The sequence below is a fragment of the Thermobia domestica genome, chromosome 9 (genome assembly GCF_964235325.1).
Source record: "Thermobia domestica chromosome 9, izTheDome1.hap1.1, whole genome shotgun sequence".
NCBI lineage: Eukaryota > Metazoa > Arthropoda > Insecta > Zygentoma > Lepismatidae > Thermobia > Thermobia domestica.
Window position 1 is genome coordinate 43,375,624 of NC_137462.1, and position 24,275 is coordinate 43,399,898.

General features: G+C 33.8%; 1 protein-coding gene across 2 annotated transcripts in view; it reads right to left on the reverse strand.

Annotated features, from left to right (window-relative positions):
• Window positions 1-24,275, reverse strand: part of Sur (Sulfonylurea receptor) — a 224,983-nt gene that overhangs the window by 47,076 nt on the left and 153,632 nt on the right. For both annotated transcript variants that reach the window (XM_081771021.1, XM_081771020.1), the window contains exons 6-12: window positions 21,263-21,400; window positions 16,437-16,599; window positions 14,543-14,721; window positions 12,361-12,489; window positions 8,537-8,789; window positions 7,366-7,471; window positions 1,550-1,811 (exon numbers count right to left, since the gene is read on the reverse strand). In XM_081771021.1, the coding sequence (XP_081627147.1) occupies window positions 1,550-1,811; window positions 7,366-7,471; window positions 8,537-8,789; window positions 12,361-12,489; window positions 14,543-14,721; window positions 16,437-16,599; window positions 21,263-21,400 (1,230 nt within the window). The remainder of the gene's footprint in view (window positions 1-1,549; window positions 1,812-7,365; window positions 7,472-8,536; window positions 8,790-12,360; window positions 12,490-14,542; window positions 14,722-16,436; window positions 16,600-21,262; window positions 21,401-24,275) is intronic.

Consider the following 24,275-nt stretch of genomic DNA (forward strand, 5'->3'; position numbering starts at 1 on the left):
ATCAACCTGTTATTTAATTCCAGCACATTACCGTCCATTTTGTTTTTAATAAATAGGCTTTTGAACCATACAGGAAAGGAACTGACCGCCCTTGGTCTGTTATATAAATAGAATTAGAGTAGCGTTTCTCAAACATTTTTAATCTTTTCACACTTGATTTTATTTTGATCGTTTAAAAATATTTCTGAACTTCAGAGAATCAAAATGGAAAGAATCAGAAGTTATTCTATTAATAGTGCAATCTAGTATCTATCTAAGGTACCAAATATTATTCTCAACTTTAATCATTCCATTAGAGGAATAAGAAATAATACGATAATCTACATGTCCTTTGAAACGGCCCAAACGGTTAAGCGGGGACTACTTTTACTGGTCAAAATGTTGTACGGACCACTCTACTATTGTCCCCTTCGAAAGCAAATTCATATAATGTTCTAAGTATATGTTAATAACAGTACACTTATATTTTTAAAATAATATTAAGTAGAATTACCTAAATATTACGTTAATAGAAGAAAATAAGTATTCGTTTTCTTTAATAATTGAAGACTAAGTGGAGGATGGAGAGGAGTGAAAGACTCTAGCATATATAATTGCAAAACTTTGTTTGAGATTCTTAACTATAGAATGTAATAAGAAATTACATTACTATTATTATCTTGTCTCTTTGCCTCTTTTTCACTTATGTTCAATCTAAAAGGACCACAAGGGCAGACCTCAAGTACTAGAACCTGTCTATTTCATCTATGCCCTCGGAAAGTATGCGAACTATACTTCGGCCCCACCCCCGACACCCTCTGACGGAGGAAATTCTCCCTTTGCTTACGGAAAAGAAGTGAATGACCTCAGCTGTGTTGCCAAATTGTCATTCAATCGTTTGGTCTTGACGTGTGAAGATCGAAGGCTACTTAGAATGGCTAAGAAGATAGAGGACAGCGAAGTCCGGGAAATAATTCATTTTGGCTTCCGCATCTAACAATTGAAAGATCTCGATCGCAACAACTTCACCCTCCTCTTTTGAGGGAGGTACGGGAAAGCACACATCGACTGCAGCGCCAGAAGGGGCACAGATCAATAGAAAGGCTCTACTTGTGTTTTGCTGAGCACAGTTTGAGAAACGCTGGGCTAGAACCTTCCTACAAGTAGTACTTCTAGACAACAAAAGACAAAGAATGTAGTTGTTCACATAGATGAAATATTTGTTGATGCAAAGGAGTTTTCTGAAATGTTTCTTGTTCTCTGGGTACATGAACATGAAGGAATTGTTATATCTTGAATGCAAATTGGACTTTAAGTTCATTTTTATTTTTAAAATTTTTTGCACAAACATATTTGTATTTTATGTTATAAGTAATACAAAAACATAGATTTCAATACACAAAGTAGTCTCAAAAGCCTTAAAAGTATACCAGGTATATCTATCTATCTATCTATCTATCTATCTATCTATCTATCTATCTATATATATATATATATATATATATATATATTATCCAGGGGGAGAGAGAGTATTACGGTATATTTTTGAAACTTGTGCCTCAAAACTTACCAAAATAACAACATTAGCTTTAGAATACAATGCTCTTGCAATTGCTATCCTTTGCTTTTGTCCGCCAGATAAGTTAATGCCTTTCTCCCCAATCTCCGTTAAATCTTTACCAGGAAGAATGTCGATATCTGGCTGAAGAGCACAAGCTGCGACCACTCGATTATATCGTCGAGGTCGGTAAGGTTGTCCAAAAAGGATATTGTCCCTCAGAGTAGCATTCAGGAGCCATGGCTTCTGAGCAGCGTAAGCGATATTTGTTTCACTGTAATTGTATGCAAGTTAGATAATTACAATATTTAATGGTACTTGATCAGACTTAAAAATAGAAAATAGCAGTCTAAACTATTTGATATATTTAAATTCTAAACAATACGCAGGGAGAATATTATTACGAGGGAGGATCAGAAACTAAGGTTATTACAAGTTCAATATTTCTAGTTTCGTCTGCTATAGAGAAATGCGAAGTGCGCGGTAATTTTAATATATGGAGTTGGCAACTGTGCAGTTTCAGCCACCCACAGCGCTAGTTGAGGTAAACACAAATGATGACTCGTTTGGAAAACTGGTCTCGCGAAGAAGTCCGCTCAGTTATTCGATGTCTGTGGACGAAACACGTAACCACAATCAGGAGGAAACGTCCAGGACTTCTTACCGAGGGCGTCATCTTCCTTCATAACACGAGCCCGCATACAGCCCAGAAGACCACCACTCTGTTATAGCAGTTTCGCTGGGACATCATCGACTACCCTCCCTACAGCCCGGACCTCGCTCCAAGCGACTTCACCCGTTCTCGCATTTGAAAGAGCAGCTAGGAGGCCGTTTGCTTCAGACGAGGAGATGAAACATTTCGTGATAACATGGTTGAACACACAAGGACATGATTTTTACCAGGGGAGAATCTTCAAACTCATCCCACGATGTGACAACTCCTCAACCGATATGGAGACTAAGTCGAAATATAACCTAATATATGTAATATCTGTTGGCTGTATTGGTTGTATGAAATAATATACACACACGTTTCACTGCAGGCTTTGTAACCTTACTTTCTGATCACTCACATATGATGAAGAGATTTACCTGAAGCGTTCTATAAAGATTATCTGTACTGAGCTTTCTTTGGTTATCGAGAGACTATCGAGAGACTATAGGAAGACGTTTTTCTTTTCGTAGTTAGGTAGGATATGGACATTAATCGGGTTTGCATGTATTATACAGGGTGGTCCGGAAGTAGGCGTAACCCCCCCTCCTTTAGTTTCAACAGTATAGTGTTAGTTATGGTAGAATGTCTGTACACAGTTACCTTGAAGTCTTAAGAGTCATAAACATTCGGTATGATCACCATCTATGTCGTAACACAGCTGAATTCTGCGCCAAGTTCTCGCAAATGTTTTGCGGAAATACTCCTGAGTCACGAGGGAGGGTGAAGGCGTGTTCCACAGCTGCTCGTAATTCCTGCGTTGTGTGATATCGAGTGTTTCTTACTTGTTGCTTTATGAAACCCCAGAGAGCATTGTCTGGTGTCGTCAGATCGGGACTGCTTGCAGGCCAGGCAAAGGGAGCTGGTGAAGATGCACAACCTCTTCCAATCCAGTGGCCAGGAAACGTCTGATTTAGGTAATTGCGCACGTGAATCGCGAAGTGCGCTGGTGCTCCATCCTGCTGTATCACAACAGTGTATTTGACAATACCAAGCAATGTTACCAAACAAATGTGGGTAAAACCTAAAACCGACAGAAAACACCAATTAGGGGTACGCCCACTTCCGGACCACCCTGTAGGTACAACTTCCTACGAAAATCTACGAAGAAAATTATATTGTTTGAATACTGTATAAATTCCTTACATTCCACCTTTTTTTCTTCCTTTAAGCTTAAACACATAACCTAAATCTTAACTCAATAAAAGCCCCAAGAAAAGGTGAAAACTCGATACGAATATTTTTGTACGAAGCTTGAGATAAGTCTGTTGTGGGTAGAAATTAATATAGTTTTTATAATAAGATCTGTAATATAAAAAAGGAAGATGATATTTTTAGATTGTTTGTTTAGATGTTAATAAATGAATGTGGAATATAGTTCATGAGCATTTAGGCTGCAAGTATGGGTGTTAAACAGTGTTATACTATACAATACATAGAGTTATTTGTGGAATAATAGTGTGATACTTAGGAATTAGTCCCTAGTCCTACAGGAACTTTAACGAAGTGTCGTTATTTAGAAACGTGACAAATAAACGTTGAGAAAGTGCAAGAGTTTATAATTATAACAAATTATTTAAGATAAAATATTATTTAAGCTATAATACTCATTCTAAGGCCAACAAATCTAGAATCTACAGCCTTTTTAAATAAATATCACAAAGACTAACTACCGAAAGACAGTTTTAGAAGACTAGACATGTTAATACTCATAACATGATTTGAAATTAATAAACTAAAAGTTTTAAGACTTTTCCCCCTCTAATGATGCAATTTATCAATATATATTATAAATATTTTTAAAATCACTATTTATTATATGATGAAAATGAGTGAGTGAACAAGAATTTGAAGAAGTGAAAAGATCCTATTAGGTGTATTCTAGCAGCCAATGAGCTGGGGCAACTTGTGAATAAGCTCACACATCATACTATTCAATCCTTGTACAGGAACTTTGTCAAGAGAGTCGCAGAAAGTTCAGTATATAGTACTTTCGCTAAATACTTCACCAGATAGAAGGGGAAGACTACAGGAGAAAAGGAAAATTTCAGAAGAGGCAAATAGTTCTTGAGCATGCATGTAGTCACCATATTGGAATTCTACTTTCTTATTTGTTGAACATCTCTCTTCTATTTTACACATTCATATTCAACTTGAATTACTAGTTTTTCGAATTAAAGTATCCTATCACATCTTCCAGTTTTGTGTTATTATTTGCATGTTATCAGCAAAACAAAGAGGGATCAGCTTCTTCCCGTTTAAAAATTTATTACCTTTACTCCCAGTTGATAAATCATATATACTCAAGTAGGTTTACTTAAAGCCTGAAAGAAATAGTATTAACTTGTAGTATCTCCTCAATTTGTACAGTCGTCCTACAGCCAAATACTTGTATATTAGCATTGGATTATTTATAGATGGTATCTTTAACTTTTATATAAGTTTTTTCGACAGAACTTAAGAGCGTTAATAAGGGCCCAGATTTTCACTTATTCAAAAGCTTTCTTAAAGTCAAGAACGCAGTACGTAAGGTAATTTATACTCGTTTTACCTATCTACCAGTTACCTCATTACCAGAGGTACATCTTCTGTGCTGTATGGACTTCTAAATCCAGTCTGTTTTCTTAGTTGAGCAAGATCTAATTGCTTTTCTAATCGAAGCATCAGTACTTTCGAAGGCACTTTTTAAGTGTCAGAGAGAATACTTATAGGTCTATAACTGCGTAGCTGTTTTTTTGTGTCTTTTCTTATGCAACAGGATGATCATAGCATTTCGATTTCCGGGAATTCGACCACTCGGAAGACATTTAATGTGAAGCTGCGTCAGATTCCTTCTTGTTCACCTCGTTTTATGGTCCTTATAGCTTATACAATTTGCAACACGAAGGATCTCTGTGTTTTCTGCTTTGCTTTCTTTCCCTTTCGGTTCATCGCTTGAATAAAATTTGTTGCAGAACTGTAGAATCTCCTTCAGCATTTTTCGTGGATTTTAGTGGTTATATAATCCTCTTTTTCCGGCGCTACGAACAGCTCTAGTCCGTTGTTTAGGCTTTTTTTTGACTCCTTAGGCTCAGGTTGTCAGATTGGCTTATTTGTATTAGGAGGTTGCTTGTGAATAACCTCACACATCATACTTTCAATCTTTGCACGGGACGCAGAAAGGTAAGTAAATATAATACTTTAGCTAAATACTTCATCAGATAGAAAGGGACAAAGGGATAAAAAGGGGTAGGAAGGAACAAAGGGATAAAAGAAAAAATAAAGAACAGAAAATAGTTCACAGTTATTCAGTTTTCTATATCTACAGTAATAGATTTCCATATTGTCTTGCAAGATACTATATATTACATATTCAATTTTGGATGCCGTATTGTTACTATTGATCTTCACTTCTCTCTCTCTCTCTCTCTCCTTCACCAAACGGCATGTTCCTTCGAAGATATCTTCTTTGTCTTAATACTCCCTACCTTCGTAGCTGCATAAATCAGAATTTCTGTGATCTTGTTAACTTTTGAAATATTCATATCATCCTCGAGTGAGAAAAACTGTTCTTTAGTTCCAGTTAAAATACATTACGCTGTTGTTAAATAATCTTTCTTTCTACATGTTCCTATCGTCCTAAAAGTTTTCTTCTTTCCAATTAGAACTTCAGATGAAGTTTATAGTTTGCTATTCGATGATCATATTCTGTGTAGAACCTGCTCACAACATTACAGTCTTCAATTGCGTATCTTCTGTTTCACATGATGTAATCAACTTTGGTTGTACTTCCACTTGGGAGTCGCCATGTCCATCTCTTGTTGATTTTTTTTCTTGAAGAAGGAATATCTTGAATAAGAACACGTACATATTCTCGAGATCACGAATTCTACTAATACATTTCCACATTTGTCTCATTTTCTATATTCAAAAGTTTCTATTTTCTTTTCATTTGGTTGGTTGAAATTTTGTGTCTTTATTCAGAACCGAGGCTATATGAGACGTATACCTACAGTTTAAGGTGAGATCCAAATCACGGTAATGCGTTTCAAATCTCAAGGCTCCCCAACTGCAAACAAGCCCGGGATCCCATACACTAAAGGTGCACATGCTAGTAACAAGACCAGACTATATTGGTTTTTAGTTTATTTCTTGTTGTCCGATTCTGGACTTGATGTCTCTCATAATTACCTTCGCGTAATTGTTTTCAACAATACAAATATAATATAAATCACGAAAAAAATTCGATATAGACATTTGGCTTGTTGTAAGAGCATGGCTTTAATCATTTGTAGTTTGTATCTCTGGAAGAGTTTGATAACAAGTCCTGTAACTTTACTAGAGACACTATCTACCCCTAAGACACTGATCTTGAATTTTCCACTGATAAGAAATCATAACATAACCAATCTTCCCACACTTTGATCCTCTATAACAGAATAGATGTTTTTTCTTCAATTCGACTAGTTCTTCTTCTCTACTTTCTTCGTTTAACACAACGATATTCCAGTTAATTTTCTCTAGCTTTTCTTCCATCTCCTGAAATTTTGCTTTTATTAAGAAAGGTCTTGAAATTATACGAGTAACAGTAGCACCTTTCCCTTGAGAGAAGGAAGTATTGGATTGGTAAGTGGAATATTGTGTGTGACACTACCCAAAAATTGTTGTAGCTCATTGAATAGGACAGCACAACATGCATTTCTCACTGTCACTATTTTCTTAATTCAATCCGGTTTACTTATTTATTTTGTATCAAAGCCGCTGTCACTATTTTCTTAATTCAATCCGGTTTACTTATTTATTCTGTATCAAAGCTGCTAAATAAAAATACTTTTGTCTTAGCTTTGAAATAAGTCAGCAACTTAAAAAAATTATAAATTTACTTTTTATTTCTTGAGATTGATTCCACTTTATTTAATTTCAAAAGTATTTTTCCTTTTTATGTGAGCTATCAGCTTATTATGAACCATTTGAAATTAAATTAGAAATTACAGTTGTTCAATTGCTTATTACGTTCACGTCCTTATCATTTAATTGTTTCCACAAAATAGCAGATCCAAATCGAATTTATTAACATAATTTTGTAATATAATTATATTTTTATTCTGATCGTGATTAGCTTCATACGTATACGTACCTCGCCCAGCTAACTTTTCCTTTTAATGTATACATTTCGCCCAGAAGGGCGCACAGAAGTGAAGATTTTCCACTTCCCACTGGACCAACCACAACAGTCAATTTTCCTGAAAAAAGGAAACAAATGTTTCATTGTAACATAATACTAATGGAAAATACAGATGGAAAATCACATTTGTCGTAGTTCACGTTTAACAAGAACTATTGTGTTCTTTCTGGGTTTCTCAAGCTAATTAACAAGTCTTCAAACTGCAGATAAAAACTAAATCGAGTTATTATAGATATACACACACAAACACTTCCGCAAGAGCTGCAAAAGTTATTCCGTGAATTAAATCTATTGAACGTCTATATGAAGTAGAATGGTAATAGGAAATAACCTGCAAAATTATTCAAATCAAATCATAAAATTAGAATTAGACTGCGCATGCCTTTAGACAGAATGCCAATATCTAGGAAGTCACATAAGTATTGAGAAATAAAGCTCTATAATAGATTAATGGTATCACTGAGAAACATAAAAAATAATATTTTGTTCTCCTGAGAATTAAAATGGACTTAACATGGTAAATATATTATTCAACAAAACGGTATTTAAGGTGAACATAATGACTGAGTGGTACAATGCTCTCCTCTGATACGAGCGGTCACTAGTTCAATTCTAGACCAAGTGAGTTTGTGGGAAACAACATCGTGTTCGTGGATTTTCTTGCGGCTTTTTCATTTTCTCCCACATTATCATTTCATCAAGTATTTTCATAATTATTCTTTTTCATTAATCATCCGTCTCCTTTAGCCTACAGGGCATAATATGTGACGGAAGACTAGAAATGTTACCGGTATTTCATTCATTTTTTTGAACATGTAATCAACCTTATATACCGGTATATTAGGACACTTATACACTGTATATTTGCTATATATATGTGCTACAGTTTCGGCTATGTAGCATAACCTTCCTCAGACACATATACTGCTTTGGTCAGTTGGAATGTTATTATCAATCGTGAATTTTCTAAAACTGCAATGAATAATTTACTGTATATTTAATTGTACTTATAATTCGTGCTCTATACCTTTGATATACAAGCAATGATTCTATGAACGCAATAAATCAAATCAAAAGAAATCAAAATAGGAAAATAAAGTAAAAAAGAGTGAGAATAATTTACCTTTCGGAATTGAAATGGACTTGATTTTAAGAGTAGTTGATGTCTTTCCCATGTCAACATTCCATGTGAACGCAGCATCTTCAATCCTAGCAGCCGCTGAGTGATTTGAATCCTCAATTTTTACAGAATCGTTCATTGGTTCCTCCTGATCTTCCTCGTCCTCTTCAATGTTTCCCAAACCAAACACACTCTCACAACTTCCTTTCGTTGTTCCTTTGTTATGACCTTTGTTATTCGTCTCATCTGACGAAGGCTTGAAAAAAAAACAATATTAACGTTATCATCTTTCAACCATGATATTATACTGTATGTATGCTTATTTTACACAAGCAGCTTAAAGATGTTCCTTTGTTGTGACCTTTGTTACTCGTCTCATCTGACGAAGGTTTAGAAAAAAATTAACGATGTTCTTTTAACCATGGTCTTATACTGTATGTATGTTTGTTTTATATAAATAGTGTACAGATAGAAACTACCAAATAGAGTTTTACAGTGTTTTTATGTTCAACTAGTAGTTGTTTTGAGCAACTTTTAGATCTGGAAATTTAGATTAAGGACTAATTGATTCTAGTTCATTGACTAGTGATAAAGTATTGAACAAACATTATCATTTCCCTGAATTATCTACTAGGACATCTTCACAACATTTTTGAGAAAAAGCTTCCATCTAAGATCTCTTGTCTTGTATTTCAGGACATTCAGGGATACCCATTAAGCCCCAAGATCCTCTACCCACCTTCCTAAATTTTTGTTTCGTGTCACCTACAAATACAATATCCACTTTTAAACTTTTACGATGATTCTGTTTTGCTCAATGCCTCCAAATTTGGAATGCGATTTTAATTAAAACTTTGCTGTTCTTCCATAAAATATGCATTTTTGTTAAGTTTATATGTTGTTAATCACTTTAGTTGTCTCGATGAAAGTTTGCACAGCAATCCCTTAAAAATTCAATGAAGCACACTTTACATCATGATCAGGGCCGGATCCAGGATTGTCTGAGGGGTGCACCAATAACTACCAAAATAACCAATCATATTGAAACTCTTCAAAGTGACATGTGACAATATTCTTTGCTCCTGACAACACTAATGCATAGAACGGAGGAAAGTATTCTAAAGACGGTCGCAAGTGGAATGCAGGACAAAAATGTCTTTCTTTCCTCCTGCCTTGTGTTTTCTTCCCTACTTGACAAATGTTATATTATTTTGCTTGGTGAATCCTTTTCCTTCAACCTTGAGAAAATCAACTTTAACTATTGCTTTTGCGAAGCTCTGCTTTCTTTTAAGCCCCAAACGGAAACATGATGGCAGAAAGTTTCGGAATGTGTTGCTATTTTCACTGCTAGCTTCTCATTTTAGATAGTGTATTTTTACAACGAATGGGGAGGGAGGGGGGACGTATACCTTTGCATCCTCCCTAAATCCTGCCCTGATCATGATTCCCATTGTACGCATCTTTGAAATATTGATTCGCGAAATTCATTTTCGAGTAGTTTTGGATCTTATTTACGAATTTCATTATGTATATTTATGTTCATTATGGAAGTATTATTTTTAATAAATGTATTCACAAAACACATTAGGTATTTAATTTTAATGGCTAGTGTACTACACAAATCATTTATTAAATATAAGAACAATAAAAAAGAAAAAAAAAGTAGTTAAACCATATTACACATCACTTGAATTGAGGTTAATAAATATATTTCACACACGTATTACAGACTAAAATTTTATACAATAATAATAATAATAATAATAATAATAATAATAATAATAATAATAATAATAATAATAATAATAATAATAATAATAATAATAATAATAATAATAATAATAATTCTAATCAAACAGATGTAGTACTGTAACTACATTTAAAAGGTTGACAACTTTGATTCTTAAAATAACTAAATTACTAATCACAGTTCTGGTTTCATACTGAGGATTTTATTATTAAATTAGATTGTATAATAATAAATCATCTGCAGTATTCTGATAATACTTTTCCTCGCAAGATATTTCTATTTTTTAACATTGAAAGCACACCAAGTAGGAGAAGTTTTATTATAATTTATAATATCAATTTTCTTACAGATAAACAGGCTACCAAAACTCAATTGACTAAGTTCACAAAAAATAAATACTGTAAAAAAAATAAATAATCACTGACTAAATGTTCTTAGAAGAAGCAAATTGAATTTATAGACTTTGCTTAACATATTCATTGCTACGCACACCGGTCTGGTATAAGCCACTAGTAATAGTGCTACATACGTGTACTCCACGAAGTCATGTGTAGGCGAACTCTGTAGCTGATGTGCTGAAGATACTAGCAGTAGAAATCCAAATTTGGTATGGCACGGATCTACAGAATTGTAAACAATCGTAGGCACGGAACTTTTGTACATTATTATTTTTGTTAAAAATATAAAGCAGAATAATGACACCTGGTACTTGGTAAGCCCTACAAACAGTTCCAATGAACATTACTTATCGACCGTATGGAACACATTGTAATACCTAAAATTACTCACCTAATACTGTGTCACTGTTAGAGTGTTCACCTCTGGTGCATGGGGTCCTTGGTTCGATCCCAGCTTGCGTCAAGTGAACTTTGTGGTGCACAAACACCGTGTGCGTGGATTTTCTTGGGGTTCTCCCGTTTCGTCCCACTTTCTTCATTCCACCATTTCATTCATTTCTCATTATCGCCGTCTCTCTTAGCCCAGCCGGCATAACCATGGGACGTAAAACTTCAAACATTTCATTTCACCTAATAATGTTCCTCAGTTAATCTCTCCTCCAATATTTCGAGTGTGACACTCAAGCACTCATTCTCAGGAACACGTAATGACCTAAATTTTTTGCACATCACGATTTTTTCCCCTTAAATAGTATTAATTAATGAATATTGCGTACATTTTATCGATACTTATGGTCACTTATTTCATAATTAAGAATTCTGATTTCCGGCATGCCCTGGGTCCAATGAGGATTTTTCTTTTTCAGTTTTAGATTTGGGCCTGGAAAATGTTTCTTCCACGTTTCTTGATCTTCAGCTTCCTCTTTTAACTCCCAATATTTTCTTTTTCTTTTTTTCAAATCATCGATTAGTTGTGTTCTTTTTATTCCTCGCTTTCATCTTTCCTTCTATGGTGGTGTGAAGAAGACAATTTCTTCGCAAGATGAATCCAATTCAATTGGCCTTCCTACGAAGGATGCTGGCTAGAATCTCTCCTATCCGTTTTAAAAGCTTTTCGTTTGTTGCTCACTCTGTCCATTTTATCTTCTCCATTTCCTCTAACAACACACTTCGAAGCTGTCTAAATATTTCTTCTCTACCTTCCGTAATGTTCAAGTCTCTGAACAATACAGTCCAATGCTCCCTATATAGCACTTATCCAACTTTTTTCTAAAGTCCAATATTGAGCCTGCTAGTAAGAGAGATCTTCGAACTGGGTAACATAAAATATAATGAAAATCTCGTTATAATCTACCCTAGGTTGAGCTTCATTCTTAAAGAAAGAGGCAAATAAATATATCTTGCATTTATTTTGTGTTATGAACTTCTATAGTATATACTACAATAGATTGTAGTGCTCTCCTTTACTGTCTTATACTATCATTCATTTTCAAACATAAGATTTCTTGTAAAGAAAGAAAAAATAATAAAATTGTTTTACTTAACACATTCACGAATATTTAATTTAATTTCAAAGAAAATAATTCTAAAATATTTATAACCAAGAGTAGATACCATAAAAGTATTTTTCCAAACAAACAGATGAGATTTGTGTAAATTAATATCTAAAACACCTTTACCTGTACAGAAGAGGAATTCAAAGTAGCCTTACTCTTACAAAGAATCGATGGATTGGGTGAAGTACAAACAGGTAAACAATTGGAGATCTCGGGAAGAGCCAGAAACTCTTCTAATCTTTTTGTGCTTACCTACAACAGAACATAAAGCTTACATTACCACCAAAATACAAGTTATCACGATGAATGAAACGATTCACAGAAAACCCCCTTGTGATGTAATAATTATTATTTTTAGTTAGATACTTTTTTTTATATGGAAAACCAAGAATTTATGGCAATATTCGTAGCGTCATGGTTAGTGTTCTTGATCTTAGTGCGAGAGACACGGATTCGATCCTTGGTGGAAGTATTTGTGCTTAGGATCTCACTTTAAGCTGTAAGTTCAGGTGTCATACAGTTTCCCAATTGCAAAGGAGCGTCAAACTTTAATAAAGTATCGTGTCAACTTAGCACGATTACAAGAAGTAACCACTAATCCAATGAACTCATGACATACAAAAATCTCTTTTATACGAGAGTAATCAGCGTTATAATAAATTCTCATTAAAATACCAACTCTAACTACTAAAGTATTCAAATAATATGAAGTAATTTATGGCACGAATTTTTCCCATATTCTCAATTACCGTAATACGAGGGCAAGTCAAGAAAGACTTGGACTGATTTTTTTCCCAGCAGTTCTGTTAACGCTGGAGCTTCATAGTTTGGCATACGAGTAGGGTGGGTCTTGCTGTGCATATATATAAAATGTTGTTAAGGAATCATTGCATGTTTGGTAATCACGACTTTTTATTGCAGGTGATGTTCTGCGCCGCCTCTAGAAGTCGCCTGTAGAAGAAATGGAGTCATTACGAGATGAACAATTTGCAGCTATACGGTTCTGCTATCGCCTGGGGAAAAGTGCAACAGAAACTCTAGGAATGTTGAGAGCAGCCTACAAAGATGACGCTCTGCCACGAAGTACCGTGTTCTGGTGGTTCAAAGAGTTTAAAGAGGGCCGAATGACAATCACGAAAGCTGGTGGACCAGGTGTATCAGCGTCAGCTGTTACTGAGGTGAACATTAACACGGCAGCAGTCATTGTTAGAGAAGATCGCCGCATCAGTATCGACGATCTGGCAGCCGCACTACGCATATCTCATGGCAGTGCCTTCAAAATTTTGCATGACCATCTCCACATGAGCCGAGTGTGTGCGCGATGGATTCCGCGACTCCTGACACCAGAGCAGAAGGCCGTTCGAGTGGAGACTTGCAGGGAGCTGTTGCAAAGGTTTGAGGATGGTGGAGACGCCTACCGCACCGTGCGACTTTTTTCTATTCCCTGCCCTAAAATCCAGACTGCGTGGACGCCGCTTCTCCGATAATTCCGAGGTTCTGAAGGCATCGGAGGCGGTTTTGAAGGACCTCTCAAAGAATGGCCTGCGACACGTGTTTGAGGACTGGAAGACTCGAATGAAAAAGTGCATTCAAATGGGCGGGGACTACTTTGAAAAGGATCATGTGCCTGTTGCTGAGTAATAATAAATTGCCTAGAAAAAAAAAATCAGTCCAAGTCTTTCTTGACTAGCCCTCGTATTTAGAAATTTTATTTCCTGCTGTGTAACTTTATGTATCTGGAATATGTTTTAAAATTTATTTAACAGTTATTTTTTAAAAATAACATAGCTATAATGATTTTCTTTCTCTTATTACATCAGTTATCTTCGAATATATTTAAAAAGATACTTGATGTAGACTAATCGACAAACAAAATTTATATCGACAAATACATAGATATATAGTACCTCTCAGACCTCGATTCAACTGCCGCCAAATTTGATGCTACAGGCAGGAGTATCTCTGATGCAGGGCGGTAAAATTCTCGCACCAAAATAATAGAATCACAGTATATGCTTACAAAAATCCAAGGTGTTCGAAAGCTTTTGAGCGGTAGTGTATATATATATATATATATATATATATATATATATATATATATATATATATATATATATATATATATATATATACTGATATATATAGTATATAATGTCATATAATATCCTATAGTCATACACTATATCTGTAGTCATACTATACATACTACAATACTACTATCTATATAATGTCAATACAGAAAAGATGCTGTATACAAAGATAAAGTTTATATTTTTATTTATTTACAGTTGTTATATTATCTTACCATAGCATTTATGATAATAGGAACTGTGACAGGGAATATGAAAAGTGGAACGGTAAGTTGGTTGAAGAGAGCAAGTCCTGCGAACACGTTTCCTGCTGATAGTGTTGATGTTTCGGTGGCAAAATAAGCGCCGAACGTTACAAGGGTCACAAGAACAGACGAGGCATGTGTAAGAAACGCTGGAAAAAAATTTAAAAAAAAACATCATAAAATTATTCATTATACACGAAAAAAACATGAACAAGAACCGCTCTTCATATTTAGAGACTGGATATAAAGAATCCAAGGCGTAGCGTAAACACTTCTTTGAAGAGTTAATATTGGATTACTATGCAACCAACGAATAAGAAACCCAAATTAAAAGTTTATTTTTTATATAGAAAAAGATTTTAGTGCAAGTTTCTCATATGCACTAAGAACAAGTAGATCCTGAAGAACTGGAATAAAGTAACAAGTCTGACAGTCGGACTTGGCGGAAATTCGAGACCGATCTTCAACTTACACAAGCAGCTGCACTGGTAATCAATCATTCCGAGCCAAATGTTACTTAATGCACATGAAATAATTTAATCGTCTTTAGACCACGCCAGAGCTTCACGAATGTACCTATTTATTGTTGTTGGATAACTTCTACAAACTGCCACAAGATGGCTGGTAAGTAGAGTTCAAGAAATAAAGCGCTTAAATACAGAATATCTGTTCATGTCACTAGCAACTTCTGGTAAATGGAAATTCGAAGTTAAATCGCACCAGTTCAGTGACCAGATTTCTGTGTCATTCTGTACAAATATCTGATTTTAAAAAATCTCTTTCTTTCTAATACGATTTTGTACTACCCTAAATATTTCTACTTATATAAAAACTTGAAGTTTAGTTTGCATTTTGTTAAATTGAATTTAATTCTAATAAAGTTATTTGTTTAATGAAATATAAACTCAGTACAATGCTTGCCTTCTTTTTCTATTATTAATTTGGATTGGAATAATATAGTTATTAAAATCATATTTTTTCTCCTACTTTACGTTAAAAAGACTTTGCACAAAAAGAGGACATAGAGAAAATCGAATTGCATACTTAATATTCTATCTTTCAAATCTCAAACATCAGTACATGCTAATTCTCACATCATAATTGGATTTTACTGAAGGTAATTTACTCGTTGGTTGGTAAAATAACCAAGATTGCTAAAATAACATGTTTCTATAATACTATTGAAAATATTGAATACTCAGCTATCTTACTTAGTCATGGTAACCAAATATAACTGGAATACAATGTAGAAGCAAGAATACATTGAGAAGAATTTCAGGTGCTAACATGGAACTAAACTATTTTTATTGGCAGTAACAAACTAAGATTTATCTTTAATAATTCCATAATAAAGATATATACATATAGCACATTTATCATAAAGCGACATCATTAATATATAGAAGAATATTATTTACCTCAAATTTTAGGAAATTTTATAAGTAAATTCTTGTAAAACTTTAACAATACTTGTAAAATTTGAAGAAAATTAATATAAAATAATTACGAATTTATTAATTTATTATATCATCATCTGACAGATATATTGAATATGTATATTTCTAATGTTGCATTATGCAGAAAATGTTATTTATTTTATTGTTATAATGAAAGAAATATTTGAACTCCATGTTTAACACACTCTTTTTTCTCCGAAGTGTTATTTATTCTTACTTAATATTGTATATAGATTAAGCAGAGACTAATTGCATCAATTAAATCTACTATATAGAGAGGAATCTGTTGTACATTTATTTATCTTACGATAAGATTAATTTTTTCTGTTCACAACAGAATTTATAATGACAATGAGTTAGTGATAAACAAAACTACATATATAGTGTTCTATTGATTTATTACTTACTCATAAGAGCCCAGTATAAAGAATCCTTGTCTAGAAGTTTTAATTCTTCGTTACGTATGGATAGAACTTTCTTGTAGAATACACTTTCCCAACTGTATAGCTTGAGAAGTTTCATTCCTTGAAGAATCTCGTTCACTTTCTTCATTCTTTCGTCACTAACTTCCTGTAACAAATCGTTTTATGCTCGTAATAACTTTCACAATTGTCTTATGTTAAATTATTCATTGTATAGCCATGTTCAAAATAAAAGGTTTGGGTCTCCTTCACTAGGTTCCTTGCCTAACTGTGACTGCTTTTCATCGGATTCTGCAATAACGCAGCGAAAAGTTTTTCTAGCAGCCTATAGCACGGCCAACAAGAGATGGTCTCTGACGTTTCTTACCACATGCGGTGGGACATTGCAGTCCCTACTTTGATACCAGTGTTACCAACCACAATCACTCTGTTTTATACCATTAATTAAATTGCCACTACAGTTGCACCGAAAAAAACCTTGACACGCGAGTAGTGGCAATGTCACTGCGAGCTGTCAGAGACGTTCTCTTACTGGACACACTATAGGTAAATTAAATTCTGCGCTCGTGTATATAGATGAAAAATAACGCACTTTTTAAAATAAGATATGTATCATGCCATACTCTAGAATTACTACTGAAATATTTATTTGTAAATATGAATAATCGTTAGTCGTTTTTGAGTAAGTCGTTCGCAGAAACTTTCATTCATCAGTAAGTTTCTCCTAGTAGATATACCTGAGAAAAATGAACAACCATAATATGCAGCTATGAATCAAATTTATAAAATATGACGGAATCACTAAAGCTGCTTTTGAGAAAATCGCCCAAAAAGAACTCACACACACCAGTAAATTACTACATAGGTATTTCTAGATATTTCTGAAATGATAAGCACTATAGTCTATATTTACTACTGAATTATTTATTTATGAATACTACAAAATTATTTACGAGAAAATCGACTAGTTAAGTATTTGACTTTAACAGGAAAAATAAATAGCTGTTTCTGGATATTTCTGTGAAAAATAAATTGCCATACTGAGGAGTTAGTAATGAACTACTTATTTGGAAGTGTTAACAAAATTGTTAGCTCTCTTTTTAACTTTTGGTCATCTGTAAACTACATTTGTTTTTAGGTGTAAGGAAAATCCAACAGAAATATTTCTCGAAACGTTAAATGGTGTGAGTTTTTGGTCTCTGTACACGCAAAAGAAGGAACTGACATTCAAAAACAACTTTTCAACAGGTAGAGTGACTTATGAATTTGACTATGGGCCCTTCTTCATTTCTATTGTCTCCAGAAAGTAGTAAAAAAATTAGCTGCGTAACATTTGCTGAGAAGTCTTGTATTCATATGCATAAGGAGATGTTTTGATAAATACACTTTTGCAACAAAAAAAAAAAAAAAAAAAAAAAAAAAAAAAAAAAAAAACTGTTCCATACAGCAATTTTTGAAAAAAAAAAGTACAGAATACTTTTTTTAAAAAATAAGGTGGAACCAAGCGCAGATATACAGCAAACTCATGAATATCCCTGAGCGAAATCCACGTTTTGCAAATTATCTTTACATAAGTTTTTTAAAAGTGTACCCAACGTATGTCATATATTTGTTTAAAGAAGAAATATTGAATACTAGCACCAAGTACCCGCTTCGCTGGGTTAAATTATGAAAAAATATTAATATATTCCGTTAGTCAGTCACTTTTTATTATTATTAAAACGCTCTCTGGTATCGGTCATTTTCGATGATTTTTATATATCCCCCTCCCCTCCTCATGTTGCTGGGCACGGCATCGGAAGTGTCATTGTTCATCTCAGCAACCCCAAAAACTATGGATTAGACACTAATATCGGTCATTTTCAATCATTTTTAAATATCTCTCTCCTCCGCCACCTTTAAGTTGCACCGTCAAAGTGATATGACAAAAGCCAGTTCAGATTTAAACTTCATCTAGGTTTTTGGCATGCGTATTTTCGAAATACACTGAACTCTAGCCATAAGGCATTGTGAACGGGGTTACGCTTGGCAACAATGTAGGAAAAATGAATGACGTTTACATCGCGATCACGAGTCATGACCTACATATAGCACAAAGTAAACGCCAGGTGCTGTCGGCCCTGGTAGCCGAGTGAGCTAGCGCAACATGCTAGTAAGGAAAATCGTTGTTGGCGTGGGTTCAAATCCTGCGTTAGGAAAGTTTTTCTTATTATTTTAAAAATTTTTTATAATACTTCTTTCGTTAAAATAAGATTAAATAATATTCAAAAAGTGATTTAACGATTATTTTTTAAAATTTTCATTAAACTTCTTTCATTAAAATAAGTTTGCCCTTGCACTTATACAGATCCATAGCAAAAGTAATAATAATAATAATAATAATAATAATAATAATAATAATAATAATAATAATAATAATAGGAACGCGTTAGAATGCAATTCAGCATTCATTTGTTTCCGTGTGATGTTGCCAAACCTAATTCCTTCTGGCTAGGGCTGAGTGTATTTCGAAAATATGCTTTTGGCATACTAATCGTGTACCACCTAGTAGATGCATATTTGTGCTACGATCATTTTACATTTTGTCTACAGTAACACATGAAGGAATATAAATGAACGAAGAACAATATAGCAGTTTCATCCAATGATAACGATAATAAATAAGGTTGGCACATTTTTCACACACTATATTTCTATTGTTTAAAAGACTCACATAAGTGAACGAGCATTTGTTGGGAGTAAAATTGTAGGAATTCCATCCAACAATACTAATAAATATTGTCTGAAAATAGAATGTTTAAAAATTTATTTACCATGTATTTTGCATGTTTACCTCTTCTTCTACCCGATATATATGTTTTAAAAATCCACTAAACTGACTGGAAGCTAGAATTTGCAAAGCTGTAGAAGCTCAGGAGAGAAAGTGTTAAATAATTGTTTAATCGCATGTGTTTTGTACATAAAAAATGATCAATTACATTGCATACCTTTTTAATCATATCTATAATCATATCATATATATAGGGTGTCCCAGGAGGAAGGGGCAATATTTTGGGAAATGATAGTATGGGTGATTCTAAGCAAAAAAAGTTCATATGAACATAGGTCCTAATCTCAACGGTTTGAGAGCTACAGGTTATGAACCATTGTTTACTTTATGTTGCGTATTGGTCACCCTGTATTTATTCTACAAAGGTCCCATATAGCGGATTTGAAAGGTGATGGAATGACCTTTCCAACGATGTGCAATATGTGGCAGGGGTATCTTTGAAAGAGAAGTTATTGAGGGATATTTGGAATCAGTGTTGCCATCCAATTTCTTTAAATAACCTTAACTTTCTCAAAATTCCGTCATTAGCTTCCCTTCCAAAGACAACACCACCATATGCTGCATACATTAGAAAGGTCATTCCATCACCTTTCAAATCCGCTATGTCTTACCTCTGTAAAATAGTTACACAGTGAATAATACGCAACAAAGTCAAAAATGGTTCACAACTGTAGCTCTCAAACCGTCAAGATATATATATATATATATATATATATATATATATATATATATATATATATATATATATATATATATATATATATATATATATATATAGGGTGTTAATGAAGCAAATAAAGTATAAAACAATAAATATATCCCTTCCTGTACTCGTTCGGGCTGATAGCCTCAGCCCAAAATTAAACTATACCGATGGACCTATTGCAAAAAGTGCATAGTTTCAGAGCTAGGGCTATCCAAAATCGCGAGAAAGCTAAATTTCAACAGGCTCTATTTCGAAATTCAGAAACTGTGGATGGTGGTCCTTATCAGCGTAAAGGAAGCCACGCACACACAATCCAAAAGTGCATATTTCATCATTTTTCAATAAGTGTACAGGGTATTCCCTACAGGGTGTAATTCTCAGATATGCTCTCAATAGAATTTTCAAGAATGGTCCAAAGTAGGCAGGACGTAAGCCTTGACAACATTGGACCCCCATTGCTTCGGAGGGAGGGAAGTCGGAAGTGGTAGGAACGGGAAGTTCCATGTTTTTTTTTTCTGAATAACGTATGATGCGATGTATTTCGTCATGGTATATTTAACGTTTTCTTCACATATACATATGAAAGAAAATTTCGCAGCATGCGTTTTCCCGAGTACGAGAGACTGTGCTGCTGACGATCCTTAACACTTTCGGCATTGCTTCAAATGATTCCGTGATCACTGCTATCAAGGCTTATCATTTGCCTAGTTTGGACCAATCACAAAGTCAGAACATATTTCAAAATTCGTTGACGACATGTCAGGGAATTTCACCTTACAGGGAATAACTCTGTATACCAATTGAACATTGAACAGCCAAACTGAAACTATGCACTTTTCCCCACAAGTCCATATGAACCTTTTCCCTTCTTTTGATGTAAGGAATCAGCTTTTACAGTTTGTCGTTATAGTTCATGAACACCCTGTATATATATATATATATATATATATATATATATATATATATATATATATATATATATATATATATATATGTCTTTCTCTAATACGTTATGATGTAAACTTTGATTTTTTATCATTATTGTATCATCATCAGAGTGAAGAAAAAATTAAAAAGAGATAAAGCACGAAAAAATAGAGAAAAATCAAATATTTCGTTCACCTATTTCGTTATATATGACGAAACGTGACACTTAAGTAACTATGTAATTACTATACATTATAGTTTGATTTTATAATTAAAAGTGTATTTTACCTTATAGTTTGATTTTATAGTTAAATTACATTGTTCTTAATTCCTGTGCTTAAAACTTACAGATATAGCCTTTGAATTGGAGGACATTTTCTTCCCAATGATAAACTGCAATGGTGTCATGGTCAGTATACAAAAGGCTGCTCCTATTATTGCACTCAAGCCAAGCTTCATATGAAGCAAATACATAAGAACACCTATCTGACAAACGAGATAGAGAAAAGATTACTGGTTAGAGCAGAAAAAGTTTTATAATTAACGTTTTAAATTTTAATCATAATATTATCAGTAAAATTATCAGTAAGACAAATGAATATTTCTATAACGCACTGGAAGAATTATATATAGTATTATACCACAAAAGCAAATTTTAAATCGAAAGGAGCCGAACACTGCACATACATTATTATTATTGGTTACTATGTTTCTATGAATAGGTCCAGGCTTATTATATATATTTATTACTTCAAAATGTTCATAGATACATCCTAACTATAATCTAGTATGTTAATAGTTATATTCTAGAATAATCTAAATATACTCCGGTATGTTTATAGATATGAGAGGTGTAGATGCAAAAGTGGCAATCTCCAGTTTTTTGAGAAATTGAGTTAGAGGTGGGACTGTATTGTTTTAAGTGTCCCCGACTGAGCAGTGAAGTCTGTTTGGATCAAAACCTACATCCTCCCAGTAAAAACTGAAGGCGAATATCACGTGACGCACCCCTATTAATCGCAGAAACATAGTTTGTACTTCTTTGTTTCGTTATAAAGCGGAGTTTCCAAATGTAGCACTCAAATTTCCCTATTATGTACCAGAAGCGGGAAAATCCCGCACAAATCGACGTTCATTTTCAAAACGTGCATTCTCCAATTTTGAAACGGTAATTACATAAAATGAGGGACTTTCTCTGGGGAAACTCAGTGGTAGAGCGTTCACCTCTGGTGCTTGGGGTCCCGGGTTCGATCCCAGCCCCCGCCAAGTGAACTTTGTGGTGGACAAACACCGTGTGCGTGGGTTTTCTCGGGGTTCTCCCGTTTCCTCCCACTTTCTTCATTCCACCATTTCATTCATTTCTCATTATCACCGTCTCCTTTAGCCTAACCGGCATAACCGTGGGACGTAAAACTCAAAGATTTCATTTCATTTCTCTGGGGAAAATTTGTGTTCAACCCTCTAATATTGCTACGATCTACTATGCCAAAAAAATTGTACGTTAGAATCTTATGGGGTTTACGAGATATCAATTAATCGCTCGTCCTGAAAACTTCGGCCGAGTGGAGATTGTCACTTTTGCATCTACACCCCTCATATATTCTTAGATAAATATAATCTGGTATGTTCATAGATATATCCTAAATATACTATACCTAAATATACTTCTGTAAACATAAGCATATCCTATAATAAGTTAAATATACTTCTATATGTACACAGGTATATCCTCGGATAGATATATTCTATATAAGCTGAACGTATATTCTAGTATATTCATAGATATATCTCAAGATAGGGGTGGGGGGAACCTGCGGCCTTCAGAGTCATAAAGTGCGATCTTTTGGCCCTGTTGTGACAAATGCTAAATTATATAAGAAATATACGAAAAATATAATTATGAAGTTTCACATATAAAATAATATACTGTTATATAATATAGTTTCATATATTTTCATGTACATTATTAATGTAACTAATAACTGTAAAATAATCACAAAAATAGGTTTATTCGAAACCATCATATGCGGTCTTTTTTGGGAAATGGGTATTGTCAATGCAACCTTTAAGACCCAAAAAGGTTCCCCATCCCTGTCCTGGGATAACTTAAATATAATCCAGTATACGCGCGTGTTTATAGATAAATTCTAGGATAATTTAAATGTACTCCGATATATTCATAAATATATCCTATAATAATCTAAATATACTTTTATATGTTCATAGATATATCCTAGGATAACCTATATGTAATCCGATATGTTCGTCGATGTATCCTAAGACACCTAAGTACGATCCGGAATAAAACAAACAGCACCACATTTACTTGTTACTTTGTATTTATGTATGGTGATTAACACAAAGCTCATTCGTAAGGAAATACTTGGTGCTGTTTTTGGAAGAACATTTTAACAACAGAACGGAGGTCCAGGAGTTCGGAAAAACAGAAAATTACAAAAGAGATTCATAGGAAAATCTCGTTTACGTTGAATGTTTCGTCCCTCGCAAAAAATAGCAGAATAGTTACCAAAACATAGAATAACTATATATCAAAAAGCCACTGACAAAGAATAATTAATTTATAATATTAATTTCAATGTAGTGATAACCTCAACTAAATCCTATCCTCAAATTAATCTTAATGGTATCTTAAATTCTGCGAAGTAATAATAATTATTTCGATAACTCTACGGCTTAAGAAACCCAAAGGTTTTTCGCTACAGAAATAAAAACTTACTCAACCATCGAAACTCAGTATCTTCCTGAAGATTCTATTTTATATTATGATGCTCTTGATCTACCTAAAAGTCCCTTTTGCACAAAAACTTCCGTACTAGAATCCTCTATCTCATGCATAATGTACGACAAGTGTAGCCATTCTTATTATCTGTTATGATATTGCTACTCGTCTGGCATTCAGTTGTTATGAAGTTTCAAATTCTATAACTTTCTCATTCACTCGTGTGCTTGTTTAGTATTTTACTAAATATTTTCCTCAAAACTTTTTCTTTCAAAACTATCAACCTTTCTATTTTTCTGTCAATAAGCTACCAACTTCCACATCCGTACAATATCTGAACAGAATTAAGTTTTTATAGATCTTGACTTCTAATTGTCTAGTTGTGTCGTAACGATCAAAGGTTTAGAACGGTGTAGTAATATGTTTTTTCCGTCCCTTATCTTTTATTTTTCATTGTCTTAGTTACAAATACAGGCCTAAGTATTTAAACTGCTTTTCTACTCTACAAAATGGATATTAAATCTGTGGCACCGTGCATGAAACCCATAACCGACAAAATTAACATGGATATAATGATACCCATGCAGGGCTAGACCTTTAACATATCATCTCTTCACGATG